The following is an 18,515-nucleotide window of genomic DNA, read 5'->3' as shown; positions in this document are numbered from 1 at the left end:
AATCAAGCTTAGAATTGTTAGCTTTATGTCAGTCTTCTCTGTTGGCAGAAGACATTTAATTATCAAAAGAATAGTTTCCTTACACATTTCAGAGCAGAAATGAAAGTGAATGTTCTCTGTGAATGTTGAGTTTTGGTGATAAAAAAGTCCTCAAGCAACCTTTCTTGGATTCAATTCTGTAATAGACCTTTTGCTCTCTCTTTGGGATTCTGAATGCTCCTACACGTTCTTTGAAATCTGCCATTGGTGCACTCAAGGCCCTCACAAAGATTTAAAGTTGTCAAGGTGCATCAAGCTGAAACTTAGGCTAGAGTTAGGTTAGGTTAGGCTTTAGTGATCCTTCAGTGAGAGATTAGTGTGTTTCATCCCTTACCTTTAAAAAGTACTGCAGTCAAAGAGAACTGTAGGGAAATGAAAGATAATGTGTCTTGTAACTCACTACTCTTCCAGTTTGGCTTCTCTTTTTCCCTTTGTTTATTTGGCAGGCACTCAAACCAAGCATTGAGACACTTCACTCAAAGAGCTGCCAAATCACAATTAATTTTTAAAGAAACCCTATTTAAAACTGACCTCTCAGAAATGCAGTCAAACCTGGAACAATTACCTCCTTGTGGTCCCATGTCCCAACAGGATTCTGTTCATGCCCACTTACCACAACCTCCATTTGCCATAATTGACTCAATTAGAGGTGTCCTAATGCCTGTCTTTTATGCAAGATAAATTTGTGTCTAGCAGGGAGAGAGTGTGTCTGGTTTGCCACTGTCTCATAACAATGCCTTTGAAATGCCTTTCAGTTGGTCAGACTTCATTTGGGTTTGATATCTCGATTACCTGCAGCCTATCAGCTGCTGATAACATGCAGATGCATCCCTTTCAGGCAGACACTCACCTCTGAGTGTTCATGGTTTTAAATACATCACTTTCTGCAGTATAGATTGGTGGAACCATTTGCAGCCTGTAAGGAGAGCACTAAGGGAAGGTAGCTGATGGCTCTGAAAAAGGAGAGGATGTGTAGGAAACAAAAGTTAGGAACAAGTAATTACAAACAGAGGATCCTTGAAAATGACATGTTGGGCTTGTGGGGACTTAGGGCAGTGAAGGAGTGGTGATATTTACAGCAGAGTTGGGTGCCACATCCCCATCTTCCCTGGCCCTGTGGGTGTTGTTCCATCCCATGGCCCCAGAGACTTCCAGCAGGGAATGAGCATTGTAGGAAAAAAGGGGTTCCTCTGGATCAGCTCTAATGACACGTAATGACACTTCACCAGGGCATGTATCTCCTCCTGATAAAAGCTAATCTTACATGGCCAGCAGCTATAATTTTATCATTATAAACCTTCTGCCACAATGCTGCTGTGAAATAAAACAGGTAAGATAACAAAACTGCACGTGGGTGTCAAAAAGATTTAAAAAACAAGAGAGGAAAGGAGAACAGCCATTGGAGATCAAAAGATAAGGATCCCAGAGGAAGGAAGGAAACATTCTGCATGTTCACTGCAAAATTTTCTGAGGTGCAAATTTGTATAAATAAACCAGTATAAATCTTCTTGTGCTGTTTCCAGAGAAGATCTTGTGATATTTTTATGTCCTACAGTGAATAACCACTGTATGGAAGTCCCAACATGTAAATATTGTTATGAGAGTCCATTTACTTATTTACCAAAGTAATCATATTTTATGTCTTACAAACATGAATGAAAACAGACTCCTAAATGTAAGAAAAGTGCATTCAAAATTGAACAGGATCAGGAGAAAGGGAAATTCAGAGAATCCTTGTTCTGGTGTGTTTTTTTTTTCTTTTCTTTTTTTTCCCTGGAGTGTACAAGAAAAAACAAATCAGGGAATTACAAAATTGAGTTTGTGAGGATGCTGAAGTCATAACACATTGTGTTATAACTGGAACAGACAGAGGCTGCCCACAGCATTTATCTCTAAACAATTTTACTGTGATTCCGCCGAGAAAACCCGCATTCATTTCATGTGGGACACTGGACTTACCATCATGTCCTAATGATTTAATAATTACTTTTCAAAATCTCCAACGTGGGCTCTTAGATGGGAGTCTGTTTGTAAGTGCCTGAATAATTCATCTTGTGTTGTACATTACCTACAGACAAAATTTTCTTGTAAGCTAAAAAATCGTTTTTCGTGACAAGAGTAATGTGCTGATCTTGTTTCATCTTGTACTGTCCAGTTGCTCTAATATTGAAGTTGTGTTAAAGTCAATATATTTCTAGTGTGATCTGTCATTCAAAAATTTGTCAAATTCCTTCTGGTCTGGTGGGTGTGACAGTACCTCCTTATTTGTGGTTATGCAGAACAGCATTTAATGGCATTATGTTGATCAGGAATGCTTCTGTTCCTAGGCCTGCCAAGGATTTATAGAAGTTGTAGTAGAGGCTCTCTTTATAGTTTCTTTACTTTGCTAAGGCTGATTTTTATTTGTTTGTAGCCCTTTTATCTCTTTCAGTGCTACTGCCTGAAGTTATTAATTGGGTTTCCTACCTCAGTGTTCCACTTTTCACGTCACTGGGATGTGTCATAGAAACAAGCCCATTGGGGTGAATGATGTGTGTTGTAATTTCATCAGCATCATCAATAATTTATTGCAGTTTTCTGTTTAGGAGTGTCTTTTTGTTTTGTGGGGGTCAGGCTGACTGTGTGAATTTTATTCATAAGATTAAATAGTTAAAGATGAAGGTAGATACTTAAGCAATTAGGTCAGAGGCTGAAATTGTTGTTTTAGAGGTGTAGGCTACAAAACCAATTTGTGTTGAGGAATGTTTAAGTAATTGAATTTCACAGTGTAAATTAAAGTCTCTTGCTATCATTCTGCATGTTGTGGGCACATGGTGATACCTTGTGTCAATGAAATGGCTGGGGTTTGTTTTTCAGTCCGTGTGTAATCTTTAATGAAAACGCTGTTCTGACTTGTAAAGGCTTGGAAGTAATAAACTGAACTGACCATTTTTTTCATTTGATGAAGCTTCAACAGAGGTAAGAAGTGAACTTGTATAAATTGGCTCTCATGAACATGCATAAAGAGAGAAATCATTTTGTGCAACAAAGGGGTGGCATGGCTTGCCAAGCACAGATAAGTAATTGGAAAATGCAAGATCCCAGTGAGAACTCCTAGCAGAAAAGTTGAAAAAACAGGTGCTGTATTATGTTACTTATTAGTATTTGCATGCATAAAAATATAAATGAGGTTCTGTTGTACTATGTAATCAGCTATTCTGCAGTCATATTACTGTTTCAGAAGTTAAGATATTATTTTAAAATGATGGCAGTAGACTGCTTGTCTCATTCATCAAACAACTAAGCTCTCATCAGACTGTAATTTGCCCTGCATTCAGGTGGGGTGAGATAGCAGTTCTTGTTTTTACTTGGATCACATGCCTGTGTATTTACTGTAGAATCACCAGTGATTCCAAAATCACAGCAGTAGATTTAAACTGTGTGAACACCCTTGCATCTCAGGCTAAACCATCTTTATTAGCTTGTGTGCCTTGTTTAGAGCCCATTTGATGATGGGACATGAGGTCTGTTCCTATTCACCACAAACATTGTCTCAGCAGTCCCAAATGTTCCAATGGTCAGACCATTTTCTCTTTAGAGTAATTTCTGGCACTCTGAGTCAGTGTTGCTCTGCTGATGGTTGCTGTCTTATGATGTTTTTATAAGCTGACCTAAAGGAATAGAGGCATCCTAACCGGGGTTAGGGCACCAGTATTGCAGGCATTTGGAGTAGAATTCCAGCTCAGTCAAACTCTCCCAGCCACCAGCAAACAGATCTCCCCTGAGGGTAGAAAGAAATGTGATTAGCACTGTCCTTGCTGTTGGAGGTGTTTGAGGGGCTGTGAGCTGCCTTCTTTCTCCCTGTGAACTCCAGGAACTATAGAGGAGAGTTCTTCAAAAGCCTGGCTCTGCTTGCACTGATCTCAGCAGGAGTCCCTGAACTGAGGGAGCAAACTCAATCCCTGCTTTGAAAAATGCAGTATTTCCCATAGCACAGCCTATCCTTAAAAACCGACCAACCAAGAATTTATCTGGCTCTCAACATACACAGTTTTCCTTTACTGTGTCACAGAGGCTGCTTTGGGACAGTCACCTTAGGGTGTGAGCTGCACCACAGACAGAACAGAGGCATCAACTCGAGCTAAGGGAGTTGTCCTGCAGCTGCTGCAGTGCAAGCTGAGGAAGCTGTTGCCACATCTGCCTGTTCTGCCCTCTTGATGGGGCTTTCTGTCCCCACTGAGCTGTTCTTGCACATACTCCTAACCTGTTTCTGTCTAAATGGTCGATGGCAGTGATGGCCTATTGTTTAAACTGTCCTGCTGCTGCAGGGTTCAATTCCAACCCTTTCCCTTCTCTGTTTAGAGCTCCAATGCATTGCATTGCAGACCCCTTGAGCTGTCTGGATGTATTGCTGTCAGGGGAGGAAAAACTCATCATTCCTTCTGCACACTGCTGGCTTTGGATGTACACCCAATATTGGGGGGTAAAAACATAGAGTGAAAGATTGCCTCATGAGGACAGGAGTTATTTCATGTCTTTGAAAAAAATGACCTCTCTATTCTAATTCTAAACATCTTTTAAAGCTGGAAAACATAGCAAAAGATGGTGGGCGTTCTGTGGTGTCATTTACTGGTCTACTTTGTTACCTTTCCCCCAGGCAGAGTTGCACTTGGGTGATTCATAGAATAAGATGCACTTCTGTGTTCATCTGTCTTCTGTAAATAAACTTGGCAGTTTTATTACTAATTTGGAGTTGCCATTTGGCCTGTTCTGTCATGCCATTAGGTTACTTACAAAGTGTGGGAGCTGTCCTGTTTCTTGCTGGGTTCTCCACACAGCTTCTCCCCTGCCCTGAACACCTATCCTGTATTTAAGGAGAAGGTCCTGCACCAAATCACTGTAGCTCTCCTGTTTCAAATTTCATTCACTTCTGTTTGCAATCAAAGGAGCTCCTGGGTGGAGGTTTATGATGTTTATGTGCTCTTCTAATTAGTGTAATGATTACACCTGGTTTTGGATAACATTTATAGCCTGCTTCAAAGAGTCCCATTAAAATCACTGACTAGCTTTGAATTCTGAGCCTTCCCCACCTCATACAAATAACATTTCCAAGGGATCACACCATACTCTTGCATCTGTTTTTCTACAAACCGTTAAAATTTTTTGCAGATATGACTGGGAAACACAGGTTTTGTTTCACAAGGGTTTAGCTGTGTGTGTTGTTTCTTTCCTCTAGTATGGGACATTAAAGATGGGTTACTCTTGTTCTGAAACCACAAAGAATTCTTGATGAAATAAAGTCTCTGCTGAAGGCAAGGAGAGTTTTACCATTGGCATCCATGCAGCTGGAAGTTCACCTCTGAAGAGTGAAATAAATAATGTGAGCAGATAGGAAAAACAAAAACAAAACCAAACCTGTGCTGAGGGTTCACAGCAGTAACCAAACTTTTTTAGAGGGGAATAAATGGAATTCATCTGAGAGACAAAATCCTTCATGAGGGGTGTGATAGGTCTAGGTTTATGCTTTTGAATAAAAGCTTGAATGGTCAGAGGGGAATGTGAGACTTCTTTGATGGATTTAGTAACTGCTCCAATGTAAGTACATGTAGTTTAGTGAATAAATTCAGTTTATAGAGGCATAATAAATATGCATTTGTCTCTCAATCTGCCATGGGTCAGCTTTACTGTGCATAAAATGTATCATCTGTAAGCTGTGGCTGATACTTGCAGGGTTTCTTGATGGCATCTGATGGATTATTTTTGAGTAAAAATCTTACCATTCTCTCCATTGTTCTCTTTCAGAAATATTCTTTACAGACTGGATGACAGGACCAGCCAGTTTTCAGTGCTGCTGGAGGCACTGGAGCACTGCAAACTACATCAGTCAAATGAGACCGTTCAGGCAGCTTTGTCAGAGGTGCTGAACAGCATCAATTCAGCTCAGGTTTACTTCAAAGCAGGACTTGATGTGTTTGAGACTGCCTTAGCTGGAAAGAAATGAGAGGATTCTCTGCATTTTAAGACATTTGTTTACAACTTTCTAAACAAAAGTTCAACTTGGACCAGAATTGCTCTGAGGATCAAACCTTTCTCAGCCTTTCCTTCAGCTGGCGCTTAAAGGTACTGCAACACGTCGGTTAAGAAATGTAAAACAGTATTTTGCACTGTTCACAATATATTCCAAATGCCTGTTCCTGAATGTATAAAACCTGAAGAGAGGGAGTAACACTTCAGAGATGATTTTTGGAAGGACATCTGCTGTATTTTTGTATGTAAAATATGTTTTTATGACTAAGAGCTCAATCATGCGAAGTACCGAGCACGTCCTGCAGCGTGCTGAAGCCCTGGTTCTGAGACACCCCAGATGTGCAGCTAGGGGAGATTTCCTCTGTCAGAAAAACATGACTCAAGTTTCTTAATGTTTTCAGCAAGCTCATCTTCTTCCTTACTCCATTCAGAGTAAGGAAGGATGTGGTGTTTCCTTGGGTATCCAGCACCAGAGTGGAAATGCGCAGAACACCTTTAAGGGTGCAATGCAACACCTTTACTCCTGTGGAACAATAAATACCTCAGTTCTGGCAATACAGATAAACTTCGATTCTTCCATTTCTGTATGAAAATAAAGAGTTGTTTTCTCTGATGTTTCTTGGAGAGGAAATTTTTGTGATGATTTCAAATTATTTGAAAAGTGTGAATCAGTAATAACACTTGCACAAAAATGCTTTGAATGTTTATGTTAAATGAAAGAATTGCCTAGTCTTTATAAGGCTGGAGGCCTTAAAAATTTTCACTGAACATTACCAAAAAATCCCACTTCAAGGTCTCTAAACTTCCAGAGAGCTGTAAATAAAAGCAAGACCTCCAAGTCCTGGGAAAAGTTTTGGGATTCCATCACTCTTGGCCACACCATCCACTATTCCAGGCTGGATTGTTCCATCAGGCCTCACATCTAGGACCTGGGTCATTGTCAGAAAAGCACAAGGAAAACATCCATCCATTCCCCAGGAATTCAAGTGTGGAGGCACGAGCTGGTGAAGCACATTGCAGAGCTAAAATGCAAATCTGCTTTTCCATTGGTAGAAGGCTCTGATCACACCATTGCCTGTTGACCAAAGTAATCTGTGTGTGAAAGGATCAAGAGGTTCAGTGTCCTCTGAGGGGATGCTATACCGATTTGAGAACTCCAGGTCTTAATAATATAAACAGTTGAAATTTTTAAGCCCTATTTGGGCTTCACAGTCTCAAATGATTCTAGGTTTAGAGCTTAAATAATTAATTTTATATAGATACTTAGAATTTAAATATAATTTATTTGATGGAAATGTAAAATGTATTGTTATCCAGTTTGCCATGTAAACATTACAGGAACATTTCAGGTTGGAATAAAAATGGAAAAAGTGTCTGTATTAATGTTTAAAAATTGCCTTCAGGAAAATTTCTGAGTGCACAATTCGATAAAAACTTTTTAAAGTTCACATAGCAAGAAATGAGCTGTTTACAGATCTGGGTTTCTGTTTCCAAAGTCCTTACAAAGGGGTCTCTCCAAGCAATGGCCCAGGACTGGGTACACACAGCTGTGCTGTTACATTTCTTCATGAGTTATGGTTGAGCAGAGGCAGAGCTGTGCAGTTGCACAGCAGCCTCTGCAGTGGGAATTTGTTCAGCACCAGTCAGTGGGACTGCTTGGACTCATCATTATCTCCTAGCTTTCCTTGGCATCTGATCAGCAAAAATTGATGATTATTCTTTTGCTAATGCTGGCACCAGTTCTGTTTAGTGCAGAGAGAATTTGACTTCTGGAGAGTAATGTTGTTTATGATGTAGGTTCACCCCTTGTCTGCATTGTTTTTATTATTGTAAGATTGAAATGGTTGGAATATGCACATTTTAATTGTATGTTTTTTTTGGGGACTTGGGGATGTCCTGTGCATGTTACAGTTGAATTGTATTTGTGACAGGGACCACTCTTCTAACAGCTCATTAAGTGACATAATTTCTTTATAGAGTGCTGCCTCATTGTGGAGCCTTCCATGAGATTCAGTGATAAAGGGTCAGGTTAGGAGACCAAAAGAGAGTTTAACACTTTTGTTAACTCTGCCAGGTGAATTTAATAACTGTTTCCTCAACCTTAGAATGTTCCACCACACCCACCTCTAATGCAACCAAAGTGTACTCAGCAAAATCAGTGAAATCTGGTGGAAGCAATATCTCTCATGGATGATTTCTCAACCCTGTAATTCCAAAATAAAATATTTATCTTGTTTTCTCACTAATGTCCTCCTGTAACCACTTCTAAACTAACAGACTTAAAGCACTCTGCTAGAAAAGCAGTGCTTTTGTAAATGTCTGTCTATTCTAGACACAATCAGATGTTCTTGTTGGTGAGATGAATCAGATGAGCTATTTAGGGACCTAAATGCATTGATTTCAATGTCATCTCACACTTGTAGATCTTTTGAAGGCTTTTATTTCAATGTTCAGATCTTATATATAAGTGAGTGCCCAATGATAATATTTGTACCATTAGAGCTTTGAAAAAAAAAGCACTTTTGAGCAATATCCTTCCATTGATTTTTAAATCCTACATATTGACTTCAAGGAATTTACAGCAAGTTAAGGTCCTAAGTATCTGGTGAGCTTCTAACATGGAGTTTTTGCCCAAACAGCTGTGGAACATCATCTAAAGGAAGGTGTTAGTAAATCATAGCAGCTTACCCAGATTGACTTCATTCCTGTGTTGTACTGGAATAAACAGAGCACCCTTAAAGGCAGAAATACATTTGCAAATTGCCCGAATGATACTAAAAATGTGTCAGTTTTTCAGCAGCATCAACTGCCAGAGACAGTATAACAAATGCATTGATTGCTCCTTAATCCAGAGTCATGCTCACAGTGACCAGAAAATCCCTGCAGCCTGCAATATTTGTATGTTGAGACAGATGATAATAAAAAGCCAATAAGGTTTTATTAGTATGTATTTTAAAGAGTCCATAAAAAAGCTAAAGCACAATCAAGGCAGATGAATAAAAAGTACATGGGAGCTGGATTTTGAGTACTAACCTTAAAAAAGGCAGTGAATTGTTTTTATCATCCAAGAAAAATAGTAGCTGTGTGAATATGCAAGCACACAAATGCCTTATATCTTCAAAAGGTTGTGCAAATATTAATTTACTTGCGGTGAGATGATACATCTAGAGAAACATAGATGTAAATAATTATGTGAGAAAATTAGCAAACTCTTTGCATTGCCTCCCTTCCCTTTTAGGAAAGTGTTTCAGTCTCGAGATGTGAAAGGAGGCACTGCAGGTGACCTCAGTTCTTGCAACAGTAGGAGGGGAAAGGTTAAATCTCAGGTATTGCAGAAGGGACCACTGGAGATCATTTATTCCATCCTTCCTGCACAAGCAGGGTCACCTAAAAACAGCCCCCCAGGAGGGGCTGTGCTCAGGTTACTGTAAATGCCTTCCAGGGATGGAGATTCCTCAACCTCTCTGGACAATCTGTGCCACCCTCACAGAGAAAGTGTTTCATTATTCCACAGAAACAGTTCCTCCAATTTTATCCCTGTACTTCTGAGTTGTTAAATTATTGTAATTATTTTCATTGTAAACGTTCAAAAGGTAACCATCATTTCATCTAGAAAAACCTCTCAGACACCATCTCTAGGATTTCACAGGTGTAATATGTTGGGAAGTTTGTATAAGATTTGTCTTTCAAGCCATAAAGTATTTTTTTAAGCCATAGAAATGAATGTCTTTGTCTTTTGAGGTGTTTTGTACAGTCCCTGGTCCACAGTCACAGGATTTCTCTATACTTTAGGAGGTTGTCACCTCATCAGCACATATGTGGCTATAAATGCATTTACCCAGACTTTGGGGTCTCACTATGGCTTGTGTTGAGTGGAAAGGAAAGCAAGATAATTGTATGGCTCATTCTGGCTTTCAAAGCTGATAAATGCTGTAGAAGTGTCTGGTCTGTGTTCTCCAAGGAGCAGTTCAGATTTGTGATCAGTGGCAGTGATCTGTGGCACTCAGAAGTGGCACCTCTGTGTGGCCAAACCAGCTCAGTGTGGGAGGTGTTCTTTCCCTTTGCCACTCAGTAACATTTCAGCAGTGTCACACCAGTCCCAGAAGAGTGAGTGATAGGAAAAAAAATCTCATTTCAACATGCCTGGGACCTGAGTTTGGAAAGCAGTTAGCCTTGTACTATTAGTGTTCAAAACAAAGTAAGGGGTCGTGTTTTGGAGCTCTGAATCTACACAATTTGAGATAGGGTTTCCAGCAGCAAAAGTAAATGTCTCAAATATAGAATACAAACATACTTGTGGTCTATTGCATGTTATTATAATGTTAAAAGTTACTTGGATAACAATACAGTGATAGTTTTGGGTGGCTTTAACCCTCTGGCTCTTTTTTCTCCCTCTAGCACCATCCTCTCCAATCCCCTACATTCACCTTCTCACATCTTTTTTGCAATGTGATGATTTTTCCCATCACTCACCACCTTTTTCTCAGCCATTCCCACAGTTTTCTGTCTCCATTCTGCTTCCTTATCACTTCTTAAGCTCCCCTTTAATTTGCCAACCACCCCCCCAAGTTAATCCCCCTCTTTTCCCTCTCTGATCTCAGTCCTGCCTTTTGTTCCCCATTCAGTTCTCAACTCACCTCCCTCAAGTTTCAATTATTATTCCTGGAGCAGCTGACCATAATAAAGAGCTAAAAGTGGTGGAAAAGTCCTGCTCAGATCCGATGGATAAAGTGTAAGGAGACATCATCTGTTAAATTCAAAGTGTTCACTTCTGAGTACATGTAAGCAGCAGGTTTTCAGTTATAGCTTGACTGAATAGAAACAGACTTTTTTTCCTATCTTCTTTTTTCTCTAATGTCTGGACCAGGAAATTCCCTCAAAAGTAGCAGTGTAGAAAGGTGATAATCTTGAAAGTTTTGAAATAAACCTTTGAAGTTTATTTGAATCCAATTCTGAAGTTGGATGAATAAGAAATTCTAGACAAAGAATCAGAATTGGTACTACCTGTCTACGAAATAAAACAGGCAGTGTCTAAGCACAGAATTTCTCTGATCTTGCAGGAGCCATCCAGCATTCTCTCCATGTTGGCTAAATACCAAACTTGTGTGTGTAATTCTGCTGTCCTACAGTGTTTTACATTGTTAAGGATGGCAGGGACTAAAGGCACATGCACAAACCTCTACTTGAACATGCACATTTGAGCCTAGGAAGTGCCTAAGAATAATGAATACTCATTTGGGAAACAAAGGCTTTTAAAATACCTAAATTAGACTGCATGTTTACTAAAACTATGGTGCTGTTAAGCCTTTGTTTTCTCCTAATTATAATCCCACTGCTGCTGGTTATTTCTACTGTTGCTCATACAGACTTGTCATAACTGGAGAAAATGTACACCTGCATAGATTTGCAAAAGAGATTATGTTGCACCTCAGCCTTACTGACCTTACTGGACTGTTTTTTCCAACAGGGTTGACTTTACCATAATCACTTACCAGGGTACTATTCCACAGAACCAAGGTCAGCAGAATTTGGCCACTATTCATGGAATTTCCCACAAGGTTTGGTATCAAAAGATCAAGTATTTCAGTTTAATCTATTTCATTTAATCTCTCAACATAGATTATTACAAGCAAGAATGTATTTCTTTTTTTTTAATTGGGAGGAGTCTCTTGGTAAATGTTAAGTAAGCCCACAGGGCAGAATATGAATGTGTTTGTACAAGTGATATAATCTAAAATTAACTTTATACCTATTATTTATGTTGGATTAATGGAGACATACTTTTATAAATTTCACAGGTTGGGATTAATACAAGGGCTTAATTTAAGAAATTTAATCAGAATAAAGGTGTGGAACAACAGTTTTGCTGTGTAAATGTATTGTATGCTTCCTCATCTGCCTAATCCATTTGGTTAAAAAAAAAATAGGGTTTTATCTAAGCTGCTTCTCTTTGATTTATTTTCCAGCAAGCCTTTGAAAATGAAGTCTTGGTCTTTCTTTTAAATGTGTGCTGCCTTTAACGTTTATGGAACACTTCTCAAGTGTTCAGACAGTGTAACACCACCTCATCTGATCAACCCTGGATTATTTGATAGCGTTGAGTGGAATTTCAAAGCACGTTCTTTGGAAGAAGGTCCTTTCCTGACTGTTACTATATATGCTATTATGTACTAGAGTGGCTGCCTTTACCATGCAGAGCTGTAGGTGTGCACTGTGATGCTTTGAGGCACTAATTGAAGGGAATTTTTTAATTTTCTGCCATTGATGCTGTGCTCCCCTGACCGTGCTGGTGACAGAGCACTGCAATACCCAGTGCTCTTAGCACAGGAACGTGGCACGTTGAGGGTTTGTCTGAGCTCTCAGTGTATTTCCAGTTTTTAATTAGTGTCCCTTGTAGCCTCACTTTGCTTTTGTGTAGCTCGGTCCTGATACCAGTGTGAGTAACCCCAAGAAGAGGTGGACAGGTCTGACTTTTTGGTGAACTTGCTACAGAAACTGCTGATGCCCCTATCCTTAAAAAGGTAAATAAAATACTTCCCACACATTTGGTGTTTTCAGCCTGTACACTGAGGATTCTGAAATAGTTTTGGATACTGCTTGTTTTTTTTGGTGCAGTCTCATTTCACGTTCTCAGCAGCTGAAACATCGTATAGTGTTTGAATCCACTAGAGGGGAAATAAGAAGATCCTTAATATTTTATACTTAGAGCAAATAAGATGAACACAAATTCCTTGTGTTTTCCATTTGCAGTTTACATGAGTTAATATGCAACATACTCTTATCACACATGCTGTGATTTGGTATTCTGAGACAAATAGAAAATTAATGTGATTCCCTATCCAGAGGAACGATATTGAATTCAGCAAATGTTTCACATTCAAGCATCTTCACTGCTGTGTGAGCAAGCACAAGTTAAGACACTTGAAACAGATACTCTTGGGGGTTTTAGGAAGGTGTGGGAAATAATATTCTTCTGTATAAGGGCAGATTTTAGCATTGCATTCATAGCCAGGTGTGTGGTGATGTATTGTGAGTCCTCACTGCTGTACCTGTGAGATTAATGCTCAGGTGCTGTTATCAGTGTCCGTGCTGGTCTCAACACAAACTGGGTTTTTTTTAGTCAGTAGCACCTTGCAGAGTTTACCTACTCAGATGGAATATTCAAGTATTCCTGCCTTCTGTATGCAAAAGAGCAGCTGTCAGGTTGTGTTACCTTTATCAAGCCCTGACACTGAATTTGAGATGCCTGAGTGACGACTCTGTCATTTCATCTACTTCTACATTTTCACATAGTAAAATCACGTTGCCAAAAATGATAGCTAGTCAATGCAGAATATTAAGTAAGTACTTTTTTTTTTGACCATGAAATAATAGAAACTTGATGCAGTGATTTCTGGAAACCAATAAATAGCATGTTCTGTGGAAATGTGCGATGAAAGGTTGATTTTTATAACACTTTATAGAATGTTGAGTCTGAATAAAACAGCTTATTTGCAAAATTAGTTTACTTTGTATCAATTTGTGTTTTTATGACATAGTGCAATAAAAAGAGAATGTTGGCCATTGATGTAAGTAGATTCTACATACTTTGATTAAGAAGAACATTTTATTTGCTTGTGCTCTGAATATGATTTTTGGAGTTTGTGAGAGTGTTTGTACAGAAGGCACTGTGGGCTGGAATTCAGTAAGAGGCATTTTGTGAAAGCAGAGTGAGTTAGACAATGTCTTTTTGCATAGTTCTACTGTTACTAGAAATTAAACTAGACTATGAAGATGTGTATAATGTACATTGCATTGAATGGCTTAGAATTATATTCATTTGCTTTTTTTGTTTGCTTTTCTTTCTTATTTGTAATTGGTTCTGCCAGTAAGCTGTAGCATATGCCTCTCAAGCTGCTGATGCAGTAATGGAGATCCCAGGGCATTAAAGCATAATGGGAAGAAAGAAAAAGGCAAGGAAGGAAAAAAATAAAAAAATAGCTAGACAGAACCTCAGAATCTGGGATGGGATAATTTACTGACAGGTAAACTTTGAATTATCCACACTTTTAGGTGCTGATCTATAGAAAGGCCAGATATTCAGGTAATGGGTCTTGCAGGTAGGAAGAAATTGTCCCTGTATTTTTTTTGAGAACATAGATTTTGGAAACCAGTCAGAGACTTTGGATCAAACTCACAGTATTCAGGGTAAGACTCCTAAAATATAGAAAGGAAAGCTGCTGAACAGCTTCAGTGTTATCTGAAGAAGGAAACCAGTCTGTTCTGAAAATCTTGATTATACGTAATATTCAGATTATATGAAATTGAGATGATCAGGCTTTTTTCCTGGAGTTCAGAGGTCTAGAAATTATAAAGTGGGTTTTAGCTCATGAAAATATGAATTCCATTTTTTGCTTATATTATAGAGGCTTTTGTGTGCTTAAAATGCACTTGAGAGATGTAATGAAATAGTGCCATTGCAAAAGAATGTGTATTTCCAAATTTTGTTTCCAATTTGTGTAGCATTGGGGTTTTGGTTTTGAAACTGCTTTCCTGTTCACCATATGGAAAGGAAAAATAAAAGGAACACCTTGTTAATATGGCTAGATAGTTATCCTCATTTGATAAATTACCTCCCCACAAAGTGCAGCTCTGACTGGAATATCTCATGTAATGCTAAAGACTAATTTGTGAAAAATATTCCTTCAGGATATGTTTTCTTTAAGCCATGTAGACCTGTGCCATGAAAATAAAAGCCACCAATTTTAGGTATCTCCCTGATTTTCAGTTCCTGCTGATAGATCTGTGGAAGTCAATACTAGTGAAAAACAGCATTGAAACAAAATGGTTTTTGCCTGGGTACCAATATCTTTCTCTGTGGCTCTGATTAGGAGATCAGACCATTATCCTCTCTCACCAAGGACCTATCTGAGCAAAAATTATAAAAAACCAAACTATATTTAACACATAAACATTCCAAGTAGTCAAGCTTGGTATAGAACTGGGGATTTCTCAAGAGAATGGAGCTATATGTATCCAATCTTCTTCACTGATTTCTTTAACCTTGAGATTGCCATGGCATTAGGAAATGTATTTCTCATCCAGTCACAGCACAGAGATCCATGTGGGATTCAGGTATGTAGGACCATGTAATTATGAAAGCATTTGCTTTTTACATGAACTGCAGGTTTGGTAACCACGAGAGTGGACTAATGAATAATTTGATGCTGTCACAGTGAAATGTTTCTGTACCTGGCTGATGAGCACGAAGGGAGCAGAAACAGGTTCTGGCCAGGCTCTGGTGGGATCAGCAGTGGGTTGGAGGTGCCAGAAGTGGGAGGGCAATGGGAGAGGCAGTGTTGGTAGGGCAGTTCTGATGCACTGGAAGGTACAGGATGGAGGACTGGCTCTGGTTCTCTCCCAGACAACTCTGGTGCCAATATCAAAAAGTCAAAATGAGTGAAAAAAGCTTTTGATTTGATAGTGTAAACCTGTGGAGATCATTACATAACACACAGGGAGAAACTTACAACTGGTCTCAGTCCAGTCTGCATGGATATGTGCTGGTTGTAATGGGAGAGAAGGCCACTGCCCTGTGACTATTCAGGCACTGAAATGTGTAATACTGAAATGAAATGTGTGATCAGAAATGAGCTGTTACAGTCCAGACTGGAATAGGGCATCCAGAGAAACAAGGACAAAAAAACCCAGAAGATTGCCATCTGCATCTACCACAAACATGCTGACATTTCTAACACTAATTCTGTGTTTTTCCTCTGAATAATAAAAGACCTCAGTGCAGGAATTTGTAGGGGTGGATTTGTCTCCAGCTGGGGTGACAGGCAGGTGTTTCTCAGCATGGGACTGTCTATGAAAGATGGTCAAATTATGTGAGTAAGTTCCCACATATGTCATGTGTCACTGCTTTTCCTGAAGTGAAAGATCACTGCTTTAACTGAAATGAAGAAGCAGAGCTATGCTGGGGGACCTTGATGTGCAGGTGTTACTTATACAGTGAGTGTGAAAAATTGGAGAATAGCCCCACGCATGAAGTTCACTTTTTCAGATTCCAGGAGGATGACCCTCTAATGAGCACTGACTGAGTTCACTTTCAGGACTGTGCCATTCATAAAGCACTTGTCATGCTCTCCTAGCACAACATAATCAGGGCCCTGTGAGTGAGCAATAGCCTTGTACTCATAGCAAGGAAATTTATTATCCTGCAGGAAAAAATGACAAGTTCATTATCATTCACTATTATAAAATAGCAGGGAGAGTAGCAGTTGAAATAAAAAGGCATCTTTTAAAATAATTCTTTTTACTGTAAGAAAATCAAATACATAAATTCGTGTCATGTAACATTTTTATTAATTTATGAAGAATTTAACTTGATGTTCCATGGCACACTTCACTGATGCTTCATTCTTAGATTTAGTGGTAACAATTTGCAGTGACTGGTTGCAATATTGTAGGTTTTTTAAACCAGTTTTGTACCTCCTAACTGTGCAATTTTAGATTGGCAGAATTCTGCCTCACTTACTTTGCTGGCCATCCAAGGAGTTGGTTCTAGGCTGTGCAATTTGATGCAGCTTTGTAAACTGACTGCAGGTACTTAGCTCTGGTCACAACACAGGGCAAAATACTTGACAGATGATTCATTTCTCATGTTTTGTGCTCTTATTTCCATGAAGCCTTCACCATCCATGTGCAATTACAAACTGGTCAGGATAAGACAAACTCTTTCTTGTCAGAACGATTATATTTACCCAACTTTTCTGTCATCTATTAAAATTTCTGAGAAAAAAACCTTTTCAGAATACATTAATTTGCTTCCGATTGCATGTGCTGATGCCTGTCACTTTATTATAATTTTATAATAAATGAAAATAATGATAATACCATGATGGGTAAATAATTTTATAATAAATGTATAATGTATTATATAAATAATATTATATAATATATAAATATATCTATAAATAATATTATATAAAATATATAAAATATATATAATATAAATAATATATAAATATAAATAATATTATATAAAATTATTTATAATTATATTTTATAATAATTTTATAATTATATTTTATAATACCATGATGAGTAAATAATTTTATAATAAATGAAAATAATGATAATACCATGATGGGTAACTCACTAAGCAGACATAGAACAGGTGACCCTGGTGGTGGTTAGAGGGTCCTTCCCAGTACTAGGAGTGTTGGAATTAGTAATGGTAACAGGGAAGGAGAGTTAAGTACATTGGGAAAGAGAAGCCACAAACCATCAGATTTACAGGGCAAGAATGGGAACAGCAGGAAGTGGAGAGGGCTAATGGAACATTGGGGTTTTTTGTTTCCATCATAATATTTTAGTAAGTTTTTTAAATTGCTTTTCTGCACCAGTTTTCTTTGCAGAGAGTTATGGCCAGGCCTCAGCCAACTCTCCAGGGATCTCCAGTCCAGCCCATGTAAGGAACTATTTCCAAGTTTGTAATTACTTTAATAAAGTCTCTTAAGAGGGGCACTGGCTACTGCTGCAAGGCAATCCTTTTTGGAGAAACAGAGAAGGTGTTTGTCATTCCAATACTGTTAGGAATCAATAATGAGTAATCAATATAATGAAGGCTAAGGCAGAAAGTTGTTCTGAACCCATAAGTAAATTTATGAGGGGAAAACTCACTCTTGTAAATTTTACATGAAAATAAATTGGTTGTCTGATTGCCCTGGGGGCCCTCAGCTGGGCAGTGTCACAACAGCCCCGTGACTAAAGAGGTTTTCTGTTTTCCTCTGCTGCAGAGAGTGGGACTAAGGCAAAGGGAGATTGCTAAGAGAGAGAAATGCAGGGATGGTTGGGGGCTCCTGCATTCCAGCAGAGAACTGTGACTGCTGGACTCTCTTTCTTATGCCTTGGTCAAAGACAGAGATCTTTTGCCAAGATAGATTTCTCTAGTCAGAGAACAGTTATATACTGGAGGGGGTTTGTGGGGTTTTTTTTCCAAGAGGATGTAAAAAGACTTAAGAATTCTCTCCCTGACCAATTGTATGACACTTTGGATAAATCTTTATATGCAATAATACTCAAGGACCTAAGTAATACATCATATTTGATCTGACCCTGCATAAATCATTTATTCATGATATATCATTCATAACTTGATTCATTGACTCATCTTTCGACAAGACAAGGTCAGTAGAAAAAAATGATTAAGCTTTTTGCCTGCAGGAGTAAGAAGCTTAAACAACAAATTCATCTTCACATCTGACCTCATGAAACTTGACAGTGAACATTTTAAAAATAGAAATAGACTTAAAAAGCCAAGTTTTACTCCCAATTACACTAGTTTAAAGTCACAGTCACTCCACTTGCAATAGAGCAAATGGGAAAAGGCTCTACAAGGCAGCAGAATCACTCTGGAGTTTGCACCATCAGGGATGAATTTGACACTGAAAGAGGGCACTTGGACTTCTGAAGTTGAAAATCAC

At 38.6% G+C, this 18,515-nt stretch overlaps 1 protein-coding gene across 2 annotated transcripts in view; it reads left to right on the top strand.

Moving 5' to 3' along the window:
- NAALADL2 (N-acetylated alpha-linked acidic dipeptidase like 2) overlaps positions 1 to 13,740 on the top strand; it is a 405,646-nt gene extending 391,906 nt beyond the window's left edge. For both annotated transcript variants that reach the window (XM_077184127.1, XM_077184126.1), the window contains one exon: positions 5,821 to 13,740. In XM_077184127.1, coding sequence (XP_077040242.1) covers positions 5,821 to 6,019 — 199 coding nt within the window. In that variant the 3' untranslated portion in view covers positions 6,020 to 13,740. The remainder of the gene's footprint in view (positions 1 to 5,820) is intronic.
- Positions 13,741 to 18,515: the final 4,775 nt, after the last annotated feature.

This window comes from Agelaius phoeniceus, chromosome 10 (assembly GCF_051311805.1).
Source record: "Agelaius phoeniceus isolate bAgePho1 chromosome 10, bAgePho1.hap1, whole genome shotgun sequence".
Taxonomy (NCBI): Eukaryota; Metazoa; Chordata; class Aves; order Passeriformes; family Icteridae; genus Agelaius; species Agelaius phoeniceus.
This window is presented reverse-complemented; position numbering and strand designations above follow the sequence as displayed.